Source organism: Nicotiana attenuata, chromosome 2 (genome assembly GCF_001879085.1).
Source record: "Nicotiana attenuata strain UT chromosome 2, NIATTr2, whole genome shotgun sequence".
In the NCBI taxonomy this organism is placed as follows: Eukaryota; Viridiplantae; Streptophyta; class Magnoliopsida; order Solanales; family Solanaceae; genus Nicotiana; species Nicotiana attenuata.
In genome coordinates, this window is record NC_031990.1 from 7,487,169 (window position 1) to 7,502,564 (window position 15,396).

The 15,396-nt window shown below is 35.5% G+C and overlaps 2 protein-coding genes across 2 annotated transcripts; one reads left to right on the forward strand and one right to left on the reverse strand.

Annotated features, from left to right (window-relative positions):
- On the forward strand, positions 708-1,127 carry LOC109223107 (RNA-directed DNA polymerase homolog; the record flags this gene model as incomplete). Its single annotated transcript, XM_019387363.1, has 1 exon — positions 708-1,127. A coding segment is annotated over exon 1 (420 nt), but the record flags the coding sequence as incomplete, so codon positions are not given.
- LOC109222653 lies at positions 13,520-15,105 on the reverse strand. The gene is made up of 3 exons (XM_019386983.1): positions 14,626-15,105; positions 14,084-14,421; positions 13,520-13,650 (listed from the first exon to the last, which is right to left on the reverse strand). The coding sequence occupies exons 1-3, from the start codon at positions 14,754-14,756 to the stop codon at positions 13,559-13,561; spliced, it is 561 nt and encodes a 186-aa protein (XP_019242528.1). The 5' UTR covers positions 14,757-15,105; the 3' UTR covers positions 13,520-13,558.

A 15,396-nucleotide genomic window follows, 5' to 3' on the forward strand; every position in this document is an offset into this window, starting at 1 on the left:
TATTTGATCCCGATTCTACCTATTCCTATGTGTCTTCATATTTTGCTCATCACCTGGGTACGACCCGCGGGTGTCTTGCTTTACCTGTGCATGTATCTACTCCGGTGGGTGATACTATTATTGTGGATCATGTATATCGATCTTGTCTGGTGACTATTGGGGGTCTGGAGACCCGAGTCGACTTGTTGTTGTTAGGCATGGTATATTTTGATGTTATTCTAGGTATGGACTGGCTATCTCCGTACCATGCTATTCTGGACTGTCATGCTAAGACAGTTACGTTGGCTATACTGGGTGTTCCGAGGATTGAGTGGCGTGGTATGACTGACTATGTTCCTAGCAGGGTGATCTCTTTCCTAAAGGCCCAGCGGATGGTTGGGAGGGGTTTTCTATCGTATTTGGCTTTTGTGAGAGATGTTGGAGCTGAGACTCCTAGTCTTGATTCTGTGCCCGTTGTGAGGGACTTTCCTGATATGTTTCCAGCAGACCTGCCGGGCATGCCGCCGAACAGGGACATCGATTTTGGTATTGATCTGGTGCCGGGCACTCAGCCCATTTCTATTCCTCCATATCGCATGGCACCAGCAGAGTTGAAAGAACTAAAGGATCAGCTTCAGGAGCTCCTGGATAAGGGGTTCATTCGTTCGAGTGTGTCGCCGTGGGGTGCACCGGTCTTGTTTGTAAAGAAAAAGGATGGCACAATGAGAATGTGCATTGACTACAAGCAATTGAACAAGGTGACAGTGAAGAACAAGTATCCCCTGCCCCGTATTAATGATTTGTTTGACCAGCTCCAGGGGGCGAGGGTATTCTCCAAGATTGACCTCCGTTCAGGCTATCACCAGCTGAAGATTAGGGACTCAGATATTATGAAGACTGCTTTCCGGACGAGATATGGGCACTATGAGTTTCTAGTTATGTCCTTTGGGTTGACTAACGCCCCAGCAGCATTCATGCACTTGATGAACAGTGTATTTCGGCAGTATCTGGATTCATTTGTGATTGTTTTTATTGATGACATCCTGGTGTACTCGCGTAGTCAGGAGGAGCACGCACAGCATTTGAGAGTGGTATTACAGAGATTGAGGGAGGAAAAGCTTTATGCAAAGTTCTCCAAGTGTGAGTTCTGGCTTGGTTCTGTGGCTTTCCTGGGGCACGTGGTGTCCAGTGATGGTATTCAGGTTGATCCTAAGAAGATAGAGGCGGTTCAGAGTTGGCCTAGACCGTCCTCAGCCACGGAGATTCGGAGTTTCCTCGGTTTGGCGGGTTATTATCGCCGGTTCGTCCAGGGTTTTTCATCTACTGCTTCACCCTTGACCAAGTTGACTCAGAAGGGTGCACCATTTGTGTGGTCTGATGAGTGTGAGGAGAGCTTTCAGAAGCTCAAGGCAGCTTTGACCACGGCTCCAGTGTTGGTATTGTCATCAGCTTCAGGTTCTTACACTGTGTATTGTGATGCTTCGAGAGTTGGGATCGGATGTGTGTTGATGCAGGAGGGTAGAGTTATTGCATATGCTTCTCGTCAGTTGAAGCCCCATGAGAAGAATTACCCTGTACATGATTTGGAGTTAGCTGCTATAGTTCATGCTTTGAAGATTTGGAGGCACTACTTATATGGCGTATCTTGTGAGGTGTATACGGATCATCGCAGCCTTCAGCATTTGTTCAAACAGAAGGATCTTAATTTGAGGCAGCGGAGGTGGCTTGAGTTACTCAAGGATTATGATATTACCATTTTGTATCACCCGGGGAAGGCCAATGTGGTGGCCGATGCTTTGAGCCAAAAGGCGGTCAGTATGGGTAGTTTGGCATACATTCCAGTTGGGGAGAGGCCCTTTGCAGTTGATGTCCAAGCTTTGGCCAATCGGATGGTGAGGCTAGATATTACGGAGCCTAGTCGGGTGTTGGCTTGTATGGTTTCTCGGTCTTCCTTGTATGACCGCATTAGAGAGCGCCAGTATGATGACCCGCATTTGCTTCTCCTTAAGGAAAGGGTCCAGCATGGTGATGCTAGAGATGTGTCTATTGGAGATGATGGCGTGTTGAGGATGCAGGGCCGGATTTGCGTGCCCAATGTGGATGGGCTTCGGGAGCTGATATTAGAGGAGGCCCACAGCTCGCGGTATTCCATTCATCCGGGTGCCGCGAAGATGTACCAGTATTTGAGGCAGCATTACTGGTGGAGGAGAATGAAGAAAGATATTGTGAGTTATGTAGCTCGGTGTCTCAACTGTCAGCAGGTCAAATATGAGCATCAGAGGCCCGGTGGTGTACTTCAGCGGATGGATATTCCGGAGTGGAAATGGGAGAGGATTACTATGGATTTTGTGAGTGGTCTCCCTCGTACCTCGAGGAAGTTTGATTCGATTTGGGTGATTGTGGATCGGCTGACCAAGTCCGCGCACTTCATTCCGGTGTGTACTACCTATTCTTCGGAGCGGCTGGCAGAGATTTTCATCCGGGAGATTGTACGGCTGCATGGGGTCCCAGTTTCTATCATCTCAGATAGGGGTACTCAGTTTACTTCCTAGTTTTGGACGACTTTTCAGCGAGAGTTGGGTACACAGGTAGAGTTGAGTACCGCATTTCATCCTCAGACGGACGGGCAGTCCGAGCGTACCATTCAGATATTGGAGGACATGTTGCGTGCCTGTGTTATTGATTTTGGAGGTTCTTGGGCTGAGTTCTTGCCACTCGCAGAGTTTGCTTACAACAACAGCTATCAGTCCAGTATTCAGATGGCGTCGTATGAGGCCTTATATGGGAGACGGTGCAGATCTCCGGTTGGTTGGTTCGAGCCCGGCGAGGCTAGATTATTGGCGACAGAGTTGGTGCAGGATGCCTTAGAGAAGGTGAAGGTGATCCAGGAGAGACTTCGTACAACTCAGTCGCGTTAGAAGAGTTATGCGGACCGGAAGGTTCGAGATGTATCTTATATGGTGGGCGAGAAGGTCTTGTTGAAGGTTTCGCCTATGAAGGGCGTTATGAGATTTGGAAAGAAAGGGAAGCTGAGTCCGCAGTTCATTGGCCCTTTTGAGATACATAGGAGGATTGGGGAGGTGGCTTATGAGCTTGCTTTGCCACCCAGCTTGTCTAGTGTGCATCCGGTATTTCATATATCTATGCTCCGGAAGTATGTTGGGGACCCATCTCATGTATTGGACTTCAGCACGGTTTAGTTAGATGATGATTTGACATATGATGTGGAGCCAGTGGCTATTTTGGGTCGTCAGGTTTGAAAGTTGAGGTCAAAGGATATAGCTTCAGTGAAGGTACATTGGAGAGGTCGGCCCGTGGAGGAGGCTACTTGGGAGACCGAGCGGGAGATGCTGAGCAGATATCCTCACTTGTTTGAGACTCCAGGTATGTTCCTTGACCCGCTCGAGGACGAGCGTTTGTTTTAGTTGGGGAGGATGTGACGACTCGGCCCGTCGTCACGTGAGTTACCGCCCCGTTTTTCCCATATTATGTTTCTCTATGCTTCATTATCGGTATTTGAGGTAATCGAGTTGGATTGGTTTGTTCTTGGTAGGAGATGAGACATTTAGTCTCTCTAAGGAAAGCTTGTTTTGGAAAAGTCAACCGGAAGTTGACTAGTTGGTTAGAGNTGGGGTGCACCAGTCTTGTTTGTGAAGAAAAAGGATGGCACAATGAGAATGTGCATTGACTACAGGCAATTGAACAAGGTGACAGTGAAGAACAAGTATCCCCTGCCCCGTATTGATGATTTGTTTGACCAGCTCCAGGGGGCAAGGGTACAAGCTGAAGATTAGGGATTCAGATATTATGAAGACCTGCCACGTGGATTTAACTGTCTATGTGGCATTTTTTTGAAAAATAAAATATTTTTTTACCTTTTAAGAATATTACTTTTTAGATAATTTTTTTTGAATACAATTTAAAATAAAACTTGGATTGAACTACATTATTTAGGCTAAATATTTTTATTTGGAAAAAAATTGTAGTTAATCTTTTTTTGAATTTGAACTGAAAATAAAGATTTATACAATTGAAATAAAAAGTCAAGGCATCTGAAAAGTTTATAAAAAATACATAGTTTAAAATTAACTACTTTGGCTATTATTGTTTATATAGCTCTAATTACGGTGCTCTAATTTTATTTTATTTTTTCAGATTTTACCTAAAAAAGTTAAAATACACAGTAGAAATAAATAGTCATTGCTTCAAAAGAAGAAATAAAAAGAGTGTACAATTGCAAGAAATTACAAGTTCTATTGTACACTCTTTTAATTTCTTCTTTTGATGCAATGACTATTTATTTCAACTATGTATTTTTTATAACTTTTTAGATATCTTGACTATTTATTTCAATTGTGTAAATCTTTATTTTCAAGTCAAATTCAAAAAAATATTAACTAAAACTGTATTAGTTTTGGCCAAATAAAAATATTTAGCCTAAATAATGTAGTTATATCCAAGTTTTATTATAAATTGTATTCGAGAAAAATTATCAAAAAAGTAATATTCTTAAAAAGGTAAAAAAGTATTTTATTTTTCAAAAAAAATGCCACATAGACAGAAAAATCCACGTGGCAGGCGAGTGCACCCACACATTTTACCACATCAGCGTCTAGGGGGTAATGGCCCTCAAAAGGCCAAATTGAGGGGGGTAATTAAGACCGGCATAGTTCGGGGAGCATACTAATAATTTAAGTCAAATTTAGGGGTGGTTTAAGGTATTTACCCTTTATTTTATTGTAAGTGGAGAAAAGCAAAGAGATATAGCTATAGCTTGATCGGGCATAGACCTGAGAATTTCCGATGTCGCTATACTTTTCCACTTATGAAAATAGTTTGACTAGTTATAAGCGGTAATTGAGAATCGATGCTCAATTTAGGGAAATAATTAAATAAATTAATTTTGCTTTATTTTTTGATTTCTTTTATATTTAATGCTCTTTCTTATGGAAATAAATTTGTGTATAATAAAAGCTTTGCAATTAGTTAAATGATAAATTTGTAAAAGAATTGAGTTTGATTCTTTAATGAATTAGTTGATTCAAAGACATATTTTGTTAAATTAGCTCAAAATTAATCAACTGTTCTCAACATCAAAGGAAATGATTTTTCTTGATTTAAATTCTTAATATTAGCTCATTTCACATTTTTAATTAACTATAACAATATTTTTTATCAAATAAATATTCTAAGTTCAAAGGACAAAAAATATTCGATCTCACATTTCACTTAAAATTTTTTGAAGTTTTAAATATTACAAAGATAATTAAAGTAAAAAATGTATTAATATGACATTTATATTAACGTATAAAAAATTGACCAACATGTCATTATAGTAAATTCGAAATTTTAATTATTTTTAACCACTTTATTAGAGTGTAAAAAAATTTAAATCCCTAGGTATGTTTGAGTAAAATGCCAAACATAAATTGTTAGTACTATGTAATATTTAGGATTCATATTGGATGCTACAAAGTTTTTATTATTCTTCTATTAAAGTTAATGAGTATAAATTTTATATAAATTATCTCATCCATACCAATTTATTTTTGACTTGGGACCTTGAATAATTTTGATATAGGGTTTTACTTTTCTGAGTTAGGCAACTATCCTTTCTAGTAATGACATACTTAACGGTATATATAAACTACGAGAAAAAAGGAGCTAAATTTTTTTTCCTTCTTCTANAAAAAATTCACGCAATAAAATAAGATCTTACATAAAGTATACAGTTATTTATAAGATAAGAAAAAACATAAATATTTATATCTTCTATATATATATATATATATATATATATATATATATATATATATAAAAACTATCCTTTCTAGTAGTGACATACTTAACNGGCATGACATTAAGCCAAGTAGCATATTCAGAAAATGTCACTTAGCATTTTTAAGACCTAATCTAAATAGATTTTAGACAAATTTAATAAGGATTAAAACAACTTAGAGGTAGAAATCAATTAAAATTTACTCACATTCTTATAGTAAAAAATTTTTGATAGCTTTCCAAATATAAATATTCACTAACCACTTGATCTATTTTCTTTCATTTCATAATTTTATTATTTTTAGAAATAGTACATAAAGAAATAAAATGGTAGTGAAAATATTATCATTAGATATAATGTGTTCAAACAAATAAGAAATTAACTTTTATGATTAGTACTAAAATGAGTGTGGTAGAAATAGATATTAAATTAAACAAGCTAATAATGTAATAGTATTATGTATTGAATAATAGAATAGCAAAAATAAGGAATAAATAGAGAGAAATTAATCAAAACTTTCATCATAAAGAAAAATGATAAAACTTATTTAAATTTGAGATGAGAAAGTTGTTATTTATCTATTATGAAAAGAAAGATGATATTGTGGATAATATCACGCAACTTATGTCTAAAAGATATAATAAGAACTTAAAAATATTAAAAACAAATTAGAAATAGCGTGAGAATATTTATGCTAAGAATTAGTTTAGAAAATAAAATAAAGTGAAATAAAATATTTAAAAATACTATTGATAAATTTAAATAACTTAAGAATTCAAGCAATATTTTAAAATAAAATAGATATTTATTTTAAGATTAAAAAAATCCTAGATTTATCTATATTATATGAAAGTATAGTAATGGATAATAATACTTAATAAAGTGGCACCAAAAATTAAAGTTTTACTAGATATAGAAATAAAATTTAAAAATATAAAAAAAAATATCTAGTATAAGTAATTTTATTAACTAAAATTAAAAGTCAAATTTGTATCTTGAAACTAAAAGAGAGTTTTTTTATTGTAATACAAAAAATAAATATAAAAAACTTAATAGATTTGGAATATAATAATCAAAGAACTTATATATTAATATTTTATACTAATTAAAGTTACAACTTAAAGTCAAATATGATATTATTTTGATTACAGGTAAAATATTAATTAAAAATTTCTTAGTAGGGGAGAGATTGTATAAAGAAAAAAATAAATATAACATGAGAATATTTATACTTTAAATAAATTAAAAATAAANTATATATATATATATATATATTATCAAAGAATATATTTGAGTTATAAAAATAATTAATAAAAGATTTAATTCCTGAAAATAATGAAAGCTATTTTACTAGGTAAAGGAGAAATCTTACATTAATAAAAGCCCCAAAATGCCTCATTCAATTATTCTTATATTATTGAATTTCACTAAAATGGTATGAATGCCACATTTAATTAATTGTCAATTTTCATGCATCACAAATAAGTTGGGATAGCTATATAAATTTTTTCTTATTTTCTTTCTCAGTTTTGCTTGTCATTATTATTCCAATATTAAATATTTTGTTATTAAAATTGTATGTATATATAGAGAGTGCGAGAGAGAGAAATTCGAACCCTCATATCATCTTATAAACTGGTTTGACTAATCTATGAAGTAACTATCAATAGTACAATGAGCCTCTATTATCTTAACAGGTGAAATTTGTGAATTTATTTCATTGAATTAGGTAAGAATCGTCCCGTACAAGATATGCATAAATATCTATACTATATTAAAAGCACGAAGGCCCTTAGCGAAATGTCGTTTGCCTTTTTTACCCTTTAAAAATAGATTTTACATTGGATAAAATTGTAATTATAATTTAATTATTTTCCTAATATTTAGAACTTTAAATTAATTAACTTTTCCTTATTTGAACTATGTAAAAACTCCTAATATTTAGGAATGATATTGAGTTAGATTTTACTTAGATAACTTTTCTTTATTTAGTGTAACTATTTTCCATACATATAACCCTTCCATGTTTCCAAGTTTTTACACGTTAGGAATTGTAATGAATTGCAAAGATTTTGTCTTCGTGCATGTTTTCAAATTCTAATTCTTTGTCCATTTCTTTTTAGGATCATGTGAGTAGCAAAAATTCTAATTTTTCATATGTAGACAAAGTGTTTAAGGTGACTTTTATATTTTTTATACTTAATATAAGCACTTTAATTAACAATGATAGATAACATGTATGTCATCTTATATATCAAATATCATTGGCATTAATTATTTTTATTTAAAATTCAAAAGTTAAGTGAAAGTTTTGTTATAATAGGAACTCTTAATATTTAGAATTCAAAATTGAATAATATTTAAATCATATTAATTATTTTTTGGTACTTGAATTGCATAAAATAACTATAATTAACTCCCTAGTTTAATTAATGTTAAAAGAAGAAAATTCGAAAATTTAATTTCAAATTCCTATTTATCAAGATCTAATAACAACTAAATAATGTATATGGACAAACAAAGTTACACCGGTTGTGACAATTTTGTTTTGAATTAAGGAGTAATCAAAATATCAAGGTATATTTTCTTCTACTTCTAATGATAAGTAAAATTACTATATTGCCAATTCAAATGAGAGAAATGAGTTTGAATATAATGATAAACAAGTAAACAAAAACGATAAAGTCCACAAAGAATAAGTAAGAACTATCTGTTACTTAAATTGATAATATCAGTCCGTGCTCTTTCGATATTCAATGATATTTTAGGTTTTCAAACTTTGTGTCTTTTGCTTTGTAAATATATACGTGTTTGCAATAAATTTTCGTCATATGATAAATAAACCGCAGTCACAAAATAAGAGAAACATATTTTTACTAATCAATTGTGAGTACAATTCTGTTTCTCCCTTGATTCTTCTCTCCTGATTATCTCCGTGATTCGTGGGCTGAAGCCGCGCATTTCTCGAATATAGGACGATGCAGACCTCCTGCAGATGTATTTGATCTCCAACTTCTTGAACTATTTGATTGCAAGAAGTATCCGGCCATATTTTGATCTCTTTGTGAATATCCCAAGAGTTTATGGGATTTTGAGACGCCTCTACAAGGAAATATGTATCCTTTTATATAGGTGTGAGTTAGGGTTTAGAGTAGAGTAACCTCCAAGAAACCCTAAAGACTCCTAGGATTTCAAGAGCCTTGTAGTATCTTTAATTTAGGATTTGGCTTGATCCCTTAAAATTTCGATGTCTACAAATGCCCCCTATTTCAAAGTTTGTCGGGGTGTAGGCTTGCCGAAACTTTAAGACGAGACTTGAAGTACTCGACCATCGCAACAAATGGTTTTGAAACTTGGAGTTTTCGATTTACAGGAGGAAGAGATGAAGGGCAGAATTGGTCCCACTGGGCGTGCCAATTTGTTTGCAATAAAATTTTGACATACGTGAAATATAATCTGCAATCACAAAATAAGAGAAAAATATTTTTACTAATCAATTGTGAGTACAATTCTATTTCTCCCTTGATTCTTCTCTCCTGATTATCTCCGTAATTCGAGAGCTGAATCCGTGTATTTCTCGAACGTAGGATGATGCAGACCTTCTGGGGATGTATTTGATCTCCAGCTTCTTGAACTATTTGATTGTCAAGAAGTATCCAGCCATATTTTGATCTTTGTGAATATCCCAAGAGTTTATGGGATTTTGAGACGCCTTTTCAAAGAAATATGTATCCTTTTATATTGGTGTGAGTTAGGGTTTAGGGTAGAGTAACCTCCAAGAAACCCGAATAGACTCCTAGGATTTCAAGAGCCTTGTAGTATCTTTAATTTAGGATTTCGCTTAATCCCTTAAAATTTTGATGTCTACAATACGACTTTTAAATCTCTAAATGTTACTGACTTTAGTGCTAAAAATATTTCAAAATTCATACTTATATTAGTTAATAACCGAAAACACAAAAGGGATATTGCATTTTGTAAAGATAAAAACAACACTGTTTTTAAAACCTTGATTTGAAGAAATACTTAAGGGAAAAAGTATGTGTTGTATATTAAGATGAAGCAAGAAAAATATATAATTATGTTCTGACAAATAACATTTGTGTATGATAATGTAACGACCCGACAGGTCGTTTTGAGCTTTTGCACTTTGATCGCCAGTTCTCGGGCATGACTTGCCTCGTGTAATGTATTATGACTGATGTAGATCGTTGGTTTTGGTTTTCAGGAAAATCGGGATGAATTTGAAGGAACAATCTCAGTTGAAAGCTTTGAATTTGAAAGGTTTGACCAAGGGTTGACTTATTTGTATATGAGCTCGGATTGGAATTTTTATGATTTAGTTAGCTTCGTGGGGTGATTTATGACTTAGGAGCGTGATCGGAAGTGGTTTTGGAGGTCCGGTGTGGAATTAGGCTTGAATTGGCGAAGTTAGTATTTTGGCGATTTCCGGTTGATAGGTGAGATTTTGATCCGAGGGTCGGAATGGAATTCTGAGAGTTGTTGTAGCTTCGTTATGTGATTTGGGATGTGTGTGTAAAATTTCAGGTCATTCGGAGGTGATTTGGTTGGGTTTTTGATCAAATGTGTGTTTTGGAAGTTTTAGAGGAACTTAGGCTTGAATTCGATGTAATTTGATGGTTTTGGTGTTGTTTGAGGCGTTTTGATGATTGGAACAAGTTCGAATGATGTTTTAGGATGCGTTGGTGCTTTTGGTTGAGGTCCCGGGGGCCTCGGGGTGATTTCGGATGGCTAAGCGGGAAGTTTTGAGACTTAAGGAATTGCAGAAATTGCAGCAGCAGTTGCAGGTGCATTTTGGCCTTCGCGATCGCGTAGAAGGATTTTTGGCAGGCCTATTTTTGGTCTTCGTGTTTGCAATAGTGGGTCCGCGAACGCGGAAGGTAAATTTCTGGTGCTTTGCTTTCGCAGTGTGGAGTCCGCGTTCGCATAGTAGAAGTTGAGGTCCAACTAAGTTATTCATCGCGTTCGCGTATACGGTGTCGCGTTCGCGTAGGTTCAGGGGCCAAGGCATCGCGTTCGCGGGAGTATGGACGCGTTCGCGAAGAGTTATTTTGGTCAAGGTAAGTTTTATTCATCGCGAACGCGGGGGTTTGACCGCGTTCGCATAGAAGAAAATTATCGGTGGGCAGAAGGGTTTTTAAAATATTTCATTCGCGAGCCTAAGTCATTTTCCACCATTGTTGAGTATTTTGAGAGCTCTTTAGGAGAAATTGAAGAGGGATTCGAAGAGGATTGATTGGAGGTAAGTTCTATGAGCCAAAAACGTGATTATATTGTGAAATTAACCTAGAAATTCATGGAAATTTAACTAAAAATGGAAGAACTAGGGCTTGGGTTTTGAGATTTTTAAATTGGAATTTGAAGGGTCATTTGAGGTCGGATTTGAGAGTTTTTGGTATGTATGGACTCGTGGCAAGATAAGGAATCCATTGATGTAAAAATTTTTGAGTTTCGAGAAGTGGGTCCGGGGCTCAGGTTTTGCTAATTTCGGGATTTTTGATATTTTTCAATTGTTTTCGCTTGAGCTTTGTTCCCTTAGCATATTGTGACGTATTCGTTCTGAATTTGGATAGATTCGACGCGCGTGGAGGCCGATTTGAGGGGAAAAGGCGTCGCGAGCTAGAGATTTCGCCGGTTCGAGGTGAGTAATGATTGTAAATGATATTCTGAGGGTTTGAAACCCCGGATTGCACATCGTAGTGCTATATTGAGGTGACTTGCACGCCGGATAGCGAGCGTGGGGTAGAGCACCGTTGGGGATTGTGACTTGGTCCGTCCCGATTGATGAATTTACCGTGTATTTGACTGAAACTTACTTGTTATCATCATGATTTGGGTTGATTGCCATATTTGGGCTTCGTGCCAACTATTTGAACCCTTCGGGGATTATTATCACTGTTTTGATTTTATACTTGAACTCAGTCATGTATTTTCCACTGTTTTCAAAACTCAGCCAAGTTTATTATACTATAACACTTGAAATGATATTTTCAACAATATTTTTGGGCTGAGCGTCATGTTTTAATGTTGCCCGCGGGGCTTATGTGATTTCTGACTGAGTAAGGCCAAGGGCCTGTGTTGTGAGGATACTTTTGGATCGGGCTGCACGTCGCAGCAGTGAGATACTGAATTGATTATGAGGCCGAGAGCCGGAGATATGTACGCCACGAGATGGCTTGATATTGCGCTTGGGCCGTAAGGGGCCCCTCCCGGAGTCTGTACACCCCTAGTGAGCGTCGTCGACGATAAATGGATCGGGCTGCACGCCGCAACGATATATGGATCGGGCTGCACGCCGCAGCGGTACTGGTACTGTTCTATGTGTTTACTTAGTTTCATTTGTCTGCCATTATCAGTTGTCTGTGCTACTTCATGAAATACCTACCTGATTGCCTGGCATTATCTGAAAACTGAGTGTTGTGCCCGGGGGGCGAGTTTCTGTACTTATCTGCACTATTGTTTTGCATTCAATTGCGTAACCGCTGAAAAAGTTATTTCCAAAAGAGGTTTAAATTGATCCAAGATGTTTTTCTAAGGATTTCACAACTTCACTGTTTTCTAAAGAGGGTTTTACACTGCTCTATACAGCATGATGATTTGCCTTACGTGATTTCTTACTGCTCAGTTATTATTTACCTTTATTACTCACTGAGTTGGAGTACTCACTTTACTCCCTGCACCTCGTGTGCAGATGCAGGTATTTATTCACCCGGTAGCGGGTTTTGGCTTATTGGAGGCAGAGCTATAGGAGTTTAGCGAGGTGACTGCCAGTGTACGCAGCACCGCTTCTCTATCTGTTGTTCATTATTCCTGTTCAGTGTATTTTTAGACCTTGTAGTTGTATTTACCCTCTTATAGATGCTCGTGACTTGTGACACCCCGATTAGGGCTGTGTTGGGTTGTACTTTCGCTAATTAATATTATTAAATCATATTTAGACTGCTTATTCATGTTTAACTATTTTTGAAAAGGCGATATGGGTTAGTTGGCTGGCCTTGTCTTCACGAGAGGCGCCATCACGACCAGAGCGGGGATTGGGGTCGTGACAGATTATATACCAATTAACGATTGAAAAATATTATTTTGGAAGTTGGATTTTCAATTATTCTTCACTTTCACGCGCCTAAAGGAGAGAGCATATATCCACGCTCTTTAACACATTGACGTCCAGAGTGTATCGATTATCAAATAGCCAACTTCAGAGGGTAGCTAAGACTACAAATTGTTTAGAAATTGGTTTTTAACATACGCTCCATATTTTTTGCTAAGTAGCATAGTCCTTTTAGAATCCATTAATAATAAGTTACTTAATTACAATCTTAACCTCCATTAATATATATATATATATATATATATATATATACACACACACATACATATACGGTTATGTGCCGTAAGTAAGGAAAGAACGCTACCAACCCGAAAAACGAAAACGTAAGTAAANTTGCTAAGTAGCATAGTCCTTTTAGAATCCATTAATAATAAGTTACTTAATTACAATCTTAACCTCCATTAATATATATATATATATATATATATACACACACACATACATATACGGTTATGTGCCTGTATAGGAAAAGAAAGCTCACCCCAAAACGAAAAAGAGTTAATAAAAAATATAGCGATTGAATAATACCTTTTGCGATAATAGTCTAATATTTTCTTCGATTTAATTTTATAACTCAAACACAAATTTAATATAATATTTATGTAATTTTATAATTTTATATTCATTGAGATAAGGTACACGCGCAACGCGCGTATCCTAATACTAGTTCAAAATGAAATGTCTATCATGTTCATGGCTAAGTTCTCCATCATCAGATATTCCATTTCCCCTAAGCTATTCATCTTACTGGTTCCATTCCCTGCATTTTCAAACACACAAAAATAAGAATAATGCTCTACTAAAACTACAAGGTTAACGTCTAATTCTCCCCCTTCCATTGCCGTTGAATTAATCAAACTTAATTGGTCGTTTGGGAAAAAAGCTTGTCCTCATTTTAAAACAAACTTTTTTTTTTTTTGGAAATAATTTAACTGATATACACACTTATAGCATAAAGAACTTCCACACAATAGTGAATTTCAATATGTTGTTCTACCATGTTACTTAATTGTCGTAAGTACTATTTTTCAAGTGACTAATCCAACATACTATACAGAGTTATATGTAATTAATTATTTTTTCGGTGACCTAATAACGTATATGTATACAAATTACTTTACATCGATGGCGTATATTAAATTCCTTTTTAAAAGAAAGTAGTAGAATATACTGAAACAAGGAGAGACACATACCAAAAAAAGAATTAGGCATGGTTTGGTTGAAGGTTGGATATTTGTTGAACTTCTTGAGAGGGCAAGAGGAAAGTGGAAGAATTGGAATATTTTGACAATTGCATATCTCAATCATGTTACCATCTGGATCATGAAAGAAGAGTTGATCCACAATGATTCCACCTTCTTTCACAGTTGCTGTTACATATTCAATCTTCATCTCATCCAATCTTTCAATTATGAGGTTCATATCGTAGCATTGGAATGAAATGTGATTGTCTTTTGGGTTTATCTTTCCCTTCTTTGACTCTACATCTTCTTTTCCTAGCAAATGTATTCCAATTCCGTGGTTGAACAACCTGCAGAAATCAACCCAAATTGTCAGATCATTTATTATCGTTATTCAAATTGTCTCAACCTGAATCAATGTTTATAATTTGGATTTAACTTATATGCACCGATAATGCAAAATAATTTTACACATGCATTTGTGATATCATTTCCAAATACTGGCACAAATGCATGTAAAACCATAGACAAAATATGAATCCATATGGTCATACCAAGCTCCATCAAAGTCGAAGGAAGAGGGCCTCTGGATGAGAACAAAACCAAGAACTTGCTCATAGAATTGGACACTTTTGGGAACAGATTTGCAGACATAGGAAACATGGTTAAGTGCCAACAAAGGCATCCTCGTCCTTTCCTCAATATCAGATGAGGATGATGTCGTTGACGGTGAATCTGATGATTTGTTGTCTCCTGATCAGCTAATTCTACTTTCACTATCTCTTTTCCCATTCTCCTGTATATGTCTTTCTCTCTTTCACACTCCAAATAATGAGTTAATTAATGACAGTCTTGGAATCAATAAGTAGATGGAAGATGAATACACTCCTTAAATTTCTGTGAGGTACTTTACATAGAAGTGCACACTCATATATACAAGCACACATATGAGAGAAGGGTGTTTGGTTATCCAGGGTGCTCTTTCACTTGTACGGAAGGTCAGAGTTGGGTTGAGTTAGGTGGGACGAGGGGTAAGCCAATCCCCTCTTCATTTAAAAATATTTGATAAAATACTTTGTTCCAGGGTCGATATATATATATATATATATATATATATATATATATATATATATATATATATATATATATATATATATATATATATATATATATATATATATATGTCTAAATTCAAAATTCGTCACTGGACAAGATCAATAACTGTTAAGTTTAAAAAAATTCAGCCACAACCAAATGGACCTAGTCCAATAGCCCCCTTCAAGCTGGAGGGTGACACAACCCCCAGCTTGCGAACATGAAGATGA

Coding starts and splice junctions, on each gene's coding strand:
- LOC109222653 (XM_019386983.1), bottom strand. CDS start 14,756: ATGCCTTTGTTGGCACTTAACCATGTTTCCTATGTCTGCAAATCTGTT. Junction 14,422..14,625: donor TTCGACTTTGATGGAGCTTG/GTATGACCATAT, acceptor TGATTTCTGCAG/GTTGTTCAACCACGGAATTG. Junction 13,651..14,083: donor CATGCCTAATTCTTTTTTTG/GTATGTGTCTCT, acceptor TTGAAAATGCAG/GGAATGGAACCAGTAAGATG.